Below are 8,639 nucleotides of genomic sequence, written 5' to 3'. Positions count from 1 at the left end.
GTTAAGATTAAATCCATTCCAACTTGATTTATAGATTTAATAAGGGTTGAATTGTGTCTCCAAAAAGATATGTTGAAATCCTAACCCTCTGGTACTTATGAATGTGACCTTACCTGAATATAGTCATTGCAGAACAATCAAGTTAAAATGAAGTCATACTGAATTCGGGTAGGCCTTAATCCAATATAACTGGTATTCTTCTAAGAGAAAACATAATGCCATGTGAAGTGTAGGTAGGGAAGATAACGCGATGCAAAGAGACAAAGACACACAGACGTATTGGAAAGACAGCCATGAAAAATGGAGAAAGAGACTGAAGTTATGCTGCCATAAACCAAGGAACTCCTGTGTCAGAAGCAGTAAGAATCTTCCCCTCCCCAGTGGGAGCATGGCCCTGCCAACACCTTAATTTTGGACTTCTAATCTCCATAACTGAGATAATAAATTTGTTGTTTTAAGCACCCTGGTTTGTGGTGCTTTGTTACAGAAACTCTAGGAAAAAGACATAGTGAATACTCAAAAGTTATTTGATTTGTTGGCAAGATAACTGCCTTTATACAATAATATGTAATTTTATTTTATATAGAATTTTATATATTTATGAATATATATAAAATATTGTGTGGTAATATAGTTTACTGGAAAAGGCAAGGGCTTTTGGAATCGAACAGATATGAGTTTAAAATTCTGCCATTCTTTGACCTCTCAAGTTTCTTCATCCATAACATGAGTATTAATGAAGTAAAATATGTAAAACCTGTCCAGTACAGAGTTTGACAACAATGTTAGTTCCTTTCTTTCCTGGGTGCATTGGTATAGTTAATCTTGAAGAAATATGGACTTGTGTTGTTCTCTTAAAACTCAAATATATTAAATTTTCAAAAACAAATTGAGCACTTACTGTATTCAGTACTTAGAAACATGTCTCCACTTTTCCTTTTGTCTCCCTTTCTTATTTTCATATTTCTCTACTTTCTCTTGTTCCCATAAAAGACAGAGTAATCCCAGGAGGTCCCACAGAGCTCATAAAAGGGATCGATTCTTAAAAAATGATGGCTAGGATTTAGTTATGTAGAGAAAAGGTAAAAGTACATCCAAGGAGCTTCCTTACACCCATTCAATAGAGGAAAAGAAACCATTCTTGCAATGTGGCATTTGTTATCTTCATCTGAAGTGACAGGGAGGACTTTTTGAACTCTGACTTCATTAAGCAAGGAGGACTATTTTTTTGTAGTAAAGACCTAAGGTTTCCCCATTTTAGCTTCTTCCTTGTAAGAGAATGTTTCCTTTGACTAAAAGTCCAAGTTTGCCTCTGGCACAGGGTAGGCATGCAGTAATTTCAGTTTCTGAGTGCTTCGAGGTTCTCTTTCTGATTCCTAACTTTATCTAACTTTCTTAACCTATTTTTTCCTGGCCAGGAAAAATTTTTTAAATTTGCTCCTCCTTTGAACAATGTTGCCTCAGAGCTTTTGATCAGTTACCTTCCATGTCTGATTGTTTCTCCTGTACCTCTTTCTTGAAACTTTTCTCACTTAGCTTCAAAAACACCCGCTTTCTCTCATTCCATCCTTCTCTCACTCAATGGTTATATACCCTGTGCTTCCATCTTTAACTCCAATTTCATTTCTTTATTCATCAGATATGTCTGAATTTTCAGTTTCCTATGCTACATGTTGTGGATACAGCAGTGAACGAGAAAACAAAAGACAGATACAGTATACATGATTATGGAGCTTAAAATTGAGCAGGGGATATGAGGGAAGGATCTGAGTTAAGGATTGGGGAAGACATTCTTGAGAGAGTTTTAGTTGAATCCTTAAAAAAAAGATTAGGCTTTAGTGAGGTAAAGAACAAATGAGAGGTTTGGAGGAAGCAGCAGCTTGGGAGAGATGAGAAGAGGCTTCTGAATGTAGAGCATGCTATGTTTCAAAGTAAAGAATAAGGAAAAGCATGGAGAGTTTGAACCATATGTTCAAAAAAAGTTCAATGTGTGGAGTGGACTGCAGGGCTTGAGTCAGATGCAAAAGATTTGAGAGCTATGTTAAGGGCAATAGAAAGCCATTGATTGGCTCCCTGCACTCCTTTAATTGCATGTTTGAATTTTTATTTTTTAACAACTTCATTGACTTATAATGTACATTTAATAGACTATTTCTATTTAAAGTATATAATTTGATGACTTAATAGCTTTAAACATCTGAGTAACCACAACTACAAACAAGATATAGCACATTTTAACCTCCCTTAGTTTCCCCTCCTCCCTTTGTCATTCCTCTCTCACCTCTGGCCTCAAGCAATAAGTGTTGTTTCTCATCATCATAGATGAGTTTTCTTTTTGCTAAAATATTATATAAACGGAATCATTAAGTATCTACTCTTTTCTGTCAGGCTTCTTTCACTCAGCATAATGGTTTTGAGATTCATCTACGTTGTTCAGTGTATCAGTAATTCATTCCTTTTTATTGCTGAGTAATATTTTACTGTATGGATTTATCAGATTTTGCTTATCCATTCACCTGCTGATGGAAATTTGATTTTTTCTGGTTTTGGCTTTTGTGACTACAGCTACTATGATGATAGTGTAGTCATATGTTTTCATTTCTCTTGAGTACATTCTACCAAAGAGTAAAATGGCTAGCTAAGTCATATGGTGGGTATGTATTTAACTTTATAAGAAACCGCTAAGCAGTTTTCCAAAGTAAGTAGGGTACTATTCTATACTCCCACAAACAGTATGAGTTGTAGTTACTCCATATCCACACTAACTTAGTATTGTCAAACTTTTTAATGTTAGTCATTTTAATAGGTGTGTAGTGGCATTTCACTGTGGCTTTAATTTGCATTTTCTTGATGGCTAATGATATTGAGCATCTTTTCATGTGTTTATTTGCCATTTATAAATCTTCTCTGATGAGATGTCTGTTTAAATCTTTTGAAAGTCAGACAACCAGGAGCAATGGGTAAGGCAGGTAGGCTGGAGCTGGGACTAGATCTTGGGCAGGAAGACGGATAGAGTCCCATCCTGAAGAGAAGGCAGGATAGAAATAAGGAGGTAGTGGTGAAGTAACAGTAGCTAACACAACACTTACTAAAAATTTCTTTTTACTATGTGCTAGGCATTGTTCTAAGCATTTTAATGAGTTTATTCATTTAAACTTCACAAGAATGAGAGCCATAACTATTATCACCCTCATTTTATAGATGAGGAAACTGAGGCACAGAGAAGTTAAATAATTTTCCCAAGGTTATATACATACTTGATAGCAGAATGAGGATTTGAGCCCATGGTAATGAACATCTACTATGTGACATATACATATTTTGTATGAGTGTTGTGTACATATACACACAATGAAGATATTTTTTGGAAAAAAGTCATATGCTTCTCATAGTCCTTTCTGGCACATGACCTTTTCCCTATTTATCCAAAGGTATATACTACCTCAAGGAAGATTATGATTGTTAAACGAAAAAGAGGTCATTTATTGTTCAGCTTCAAACCTCAAAACTGACTTTTTCTTTTTTGCATTTGTAATAAAACAACAATTTGGGGGAGGACTCTTTCTACGTTCTGACAGCTCCTTTTATTTATCAAGAGCTTGACCTGGCCGACCTGAACCACATAGCTTTAGTATAAGATACAGGTAGCAAGAATTAAACTGAGATTAAGAAAAATGGCCTACATCCACAAAAGGAGTGTGTCTGTCATGGACCCCCTCCCTGCTCCCAGTTATGAGCTAAATTGTGTTCCCACAAAATGCATACACTGAAGTCTCAAACCCTAGTACTTCAGAATGTAACCACTTGGAAATAAAGTCTTTAAAGGTGATGAAGTTAAAACCAACAGGGCTGAATGGGGCCCTAATCCAATATGACTGGTGTTCCTATAAGAAGAGGAAGAGACACCAGGAATGTACATGCACAGAGGGACAATCAGGTGAAGACCGAGCAGCAAGAGGGTGGCAATCTGCAACGTGCAAGCCAAGAAAGAGAGGCCCCAGAAGAAACCAACCAGCTAGCACATCAACCTTAGACTTCCAGACTCTAGAACTAGGAAAACATAAATTTCTGTTGTTTTTAGCCACCCAATCTTTTGTATGGTATTTTGTATGGCAGCCCTAGCAAACTAATACACTCCTGTAGGCTATAACCTTTTAGGGGGAAGGCAAAAAATAAGGAGATCTCAGATCTGTATAATATCTAGGTAGGTACTATAATCCCCATTTTACAGATGAGGAAATGGGCCCAAAGTAGTTAAATAACTTGCCCCAAAATCACATAGCTAGAAACCGAGCTAGAAGTCTAGCCTAATTTGTAGCCTTCAAAGCTTGAAATGTTTTTTAATCTACCACATATTTCTCCAGATATCAAGGGACTAGCAGCAGTAAAGAAAACACCTCTGAAAGACAAATTTCATCTACAGCTCATCTAGACCAAGACTATCCTTTCCATTAGCGGTTCAGAATCTCTTCATTAAACCCTAGGACGAACATTCACAAGCACTTCAACGAAGATGCTATAGACAGCTCAAAATATAGACTTGACATACAAGTAAGAGTTACAGATTTGTGAGCAAGCTGCACAGATTAGCCAAAGAAAAGTAGTTAAGATACCTAGGACATTTCCTAACTAGTGTGCTTTGCCATATTCTTCTGTACTATAACAAGTAGGCTGTGAAAACAGAAATCAAATGAACTGAGTGAGGCTAGTTCAAACAAAATTAAATAGGTTTCTTTACTAACAGAGTTCTTACAGACTTTACAATGACTTCTGATGAAAGTGAAAGAAGAAAGTGCCAAAGCAGGACTGTATTTGAACATCAAGAAGACAAAAATCATGACTACAAAAGAAATACACAACTTTATCATAGATAATGAAGATATTGAAATTGTTAAAGATTTTGCTTACCTTGGTTCAGTCATCAATTCAAATGGAGACTGTAGCCAAGAAATCAAGAGAAGGCTGAGACTTTGAGAGGCAGCAATGGAAGAGTAAGGAAAGATCAAAAAGGTCAAAGCTGTGTCATTAGAGACCAAGGCTAAGATCATCTACACCCCAGTATTCCTAATTACCACATATGGACACGAAAGTTGGACAGCAAAGAAAGTTGATAGGAAAAATACTGATTCATTTGAAATATGATGTTGGAAAAGAGTTTTATGGATACCCCGGACTGCTGGAAAGACGAACAAGTAGGTCCTAGAGCAAATTAAGCCCAAAACGTCACTGGTGGCAAAAATGACAAAACTGAAGCTGTCCTACTTCAGGCACATAATGAGAAGGCAAGGTTCCTTGGAAAAGACAATAATGCTGGGAAAAATAGAAGGCAGCAAGAAAAGAGGAAGATCATATGTGAGATGAATTCACTCCATAAAAGAAGCCATAGGCATTAGTCTATAGAAGCTGAGCAAGGCTACTGAAGACAGGACATTGTGGATATCACTCACTCACAACGGTGCCAGAAATCAGGGCTGACTAAACGGCATGTAACAACTATGATCTCCAACAGGAGAATGTACTACTCTTAATAGTTAACATTTGCCTCCTCAAAAGGTTTTCATTTTTTCCTCCTGACCATCTATGAACAATTCCTAGGATAGTATTCTGTTTACTATCACTTTGAGAAATACTGCTCTAAAGAGAAAACAGAGTCCCAAGAATAGAGTCCATTATTAGGTGGTAGGAGGAAAAAAAAAAAATCCAGCAAAGAATATACTGAAGAAGGTAGGAAGCGAATATGGACAGTTCAATATTACAGAAGCAAGAAAGGAGATAGTTTCCAAAAACTTAGAGACAATCAGCAGGACTAAATTACTCAGAGATTAAATAGATTGTAAATAAAAATGTTTTTTGGGTTTGACTAAGAAGGCTGTCACTTGTGACCTTCAAGAGAATAGCTTCAGAAAAGGGTAGGAAAGAAGGCTGGACACAGAATAAAAAAAAAGATTAGAATGGAGATGGAAAAAAAAGAAGTAGATGAACCATTTATAGACCACCAATAATGGAGTTTAGCAATGAAAGTAAAGACATTGGTTGACTGCAAGAAGAGAGTATAGAGAGGAATAAAAAAAAAATTTAGAACAGAAGATACCTATATCTGTTTGAAGGTAAAAGTGAAAACCTACTGAAAGAAACTGATAATTACAGTCCAGAAGATGGAAAAAATGGAATCCAGAATATAAATTATTAGAAAAGACTTATCTTTCCTTTCAGATTGGAAGAAAGAACTTTACTTATAATCCCTAACCATTCCAAATCTGAAGGCCTCATCTAAATACTCCAACATTTCATGGATTTCTGCCTACTCTGCCCAAGAGAATTTTTGTCTTTAGAGTTCAGCATGTAATATGTATGTTAATTTGCTGATCTCTTGCGCCCTTCAGAGGATGTCTATATTGTGATGAAGAGAAGATTATAGAAAAACACTTACCTGAGGGGCTGGTGACTAAGGAAGTTGGGAGCTCATGGAGAATTTAATTTACAATGATTTACTCAAAGTGATTTTGAGATACAAAATAAAAAGTTTTAATTATAATATGTACACACTAAAAACAATGTAAAGATTACCAAAGAAGGATACATAAAGAAAGGCATCTATTTATCCCACCCAGAAATTTTCACAACTCTGCTATACCAACAGAAGTTGCAGAAGGGATAAGTTAATATCGTTCTCCATATGCTGGTGAGAACAAAGACTATTTAGTAGCACGTCTAGTTATAATCCAGCTTTAAACTTTTTAAATTTAAATTTTGTATGGCTTTCCATCCGCATAAAACACCAACCACAGTAGCTACTTAAGCACATAAAATTTCATTTTTATTTCCTTTCAAGAACGAGGACATTGACATGAGATTCTGTTGGCATAGAACATTTAGATTCTACTTTTTTGATAATTTCATTAACAATTCATACTGAGTACATAATTTTGGATTAACTATCCAAGTCACAAGTCTGGTGTATATATGGCTCCAAAGAACATCTATCATAACGTTTTGATCACAAAAGGGCAGTAATATCTGATTCTTTAACCACTTAATACATCGTCCTATAGAAATTTATGAAAAGTCATACTGCTTAAAAAGTATATGGTGACCACCATAAATGGAGGGGTTAGAGGAGACCCCACTCTTTAAATAAATTAATATTGATCACTGTGCATGGAATAAGGCTAAGGCAACAATACCCACGTCAAATCTGGCAGTCTCCAGATTTGTGTATCTGTGAACGTAAGGCCGCCACACAGGCCGTATGATTACTACTGCCAGCTCAGCAGCTGAGCTTGCAGAAAAGGCGGAATCCACATATAGGCCACTCTTGAGAACCAGAACTTAACAGCCAGTTTCGTCTGGCAGGGACTGGAGATTATAGCTGGGATAAACCGGGAAAAGTCCGACAGACGCAGGGTTGTTGGCAGTAAAGGGGAGGCTCCAGGGTTACAATCCTGGAAGGCATAATAAGGTAGCCGTTGGCGGGCTAACACCTCCACCCCAGAGCTGAAACTATGGGGGTTGATGGAAGAGGACTCACCTTGTCATCCTCGCATCTCTTCCCCAGGCCCTCCCTGGCCTGTAATCGGCTGCTGAGGCGGCCGTAGTCGGCCTCCTTTTGGTCGATCTGCTTCTTGTGAGAGTCCACCAAGAGCAGGAGGTCTGAATTGCGCTTCTCCAAACGCCCGCGGGCCACCTCGGTGCGCTGGACCTGGCCCTGCAGCTCCGCTACCTCCTCCTGAAGCAGGACGTGGCGGGAGGAGATACTCCAGTAGTTGAAAGCGAGGATCGCAATCACCACCAGCAGCACCACCAGCACGAAAGAGGGCAGGCGGCCAGCCCGCCGGTTGGCCCCGAAACCCACCATGGGGACGAACCAGGCTATGCCCCCGGGCCTCGCCGCGGACACCTGCGGGCAGAATCTCAGGCCTCCACTGCTGAGTTGCCTGGGGGACGCGGCCCCAGGGCCAGCCGAGGGAGTAGGCGGGCCAGTCAGCCCGCCGGCAAGCGGGAGAAGGGGGCGGGGTTGCAAGCCGCAGGCCCCTCCCCGCCCCCTCTCCTCAAATCCGGCCAAAAAGCGTTCCGGAGGCTTTGAACGCGACCCTGCACCAGCCGACAGGAACAAGCAAAACCGAGGTTCTCGCACCTCCGGCCCTAAACCTCAGGGTTAGGGGGCGGGGAAAAGAGCCGGAAGAAGGCGGATTTAACCCTGGCCCCGCCCACTGGCTGGGACCGGGTCGCTTAGGGGGTCATTTCCTAATTTCCGCCGACGCCCCCTCTTCTCGCGAGAAAGTGAGTTTCTCTCGCCCTTTACAGTCTTATCTCGCGAGGGTTATCTCTGTTAAACGGAGTGTCGCGTTAATTTGGGCGGTTTAAGATTATCTCTGGTACCGAAATCGGAGTCCCTTCAGCTTTACCTGGTCACTAGGGAGTGCATGCGCTGCCCCGGCCCTCCTGAGTTTTTGTTTTTGAGGACTTCTGGGGCTGCGACCCCTTTGCAGGGAAATCAGTGGGCGAGCTACGGGCAGAAGGTGCAACTAGAAAGGTTTTGTACGCTTCAATAGGACGTTTTCTCGTTTGTGCTAACGATGTGGAGAGAGCACGAAACAAAATAAAAAGACTATAAAACAGCAGAGCTCTAAACATTACGG

General features: G+C 39.6%; 1 protein-coding gene across 4 annotated transcripts in view; it reads right to left on the bottom strand.

Moving 5' to 3' along the window:
* Positions 1 to 8,150, bottom strand: part of CASC4 (cancer susceptibility 4) — an 85,005-nt gene extending 76,855 nt beyond the window's left edge. The window contains exon 1 of one of the 4 annotated variants that reach the window (XM_011355030.2): positions 7,529 to 8,150. In XM_011355030.2, coding sequence (XP_011353332.1) covers positions 7,529 to 7,855 — 327 coding nt within the window. In that variant the 5' untranslated portion in view covers positions 7,856 to 8,150. The remainder of the gene's footprint in view (positions 1 to 7,528) is intronic. The other 3 variants (XM_011355029.2, XM_023527827.1, XM_011355032.2) reach the window with 3 other exon arrangements.
* Positions 8,151 to 8,639: the final 489 nt, after the last annotated feature.

The sequence above is a fragment of the Pteropus vampyrus genome, unplaced genomic scaffold (assembly GCF_000151845.1).
Source record: "Pteropus vampyrus isolate Shadow unplaced genomic scaffold, Pvam_2.0 Scaffold19, whole genome shotgun sequence".
Lineage (NCBI taxonomy): Eukaryota > Metazoa > Chordata > Mammalia > Chiroptera > Pteropodidae > Pteropus > Pteropus vampyrus.
Note: the sequence above shows the minus strand (reverse complement) of the source record. Positions and strands in the feature narration are given on the sequence as shown.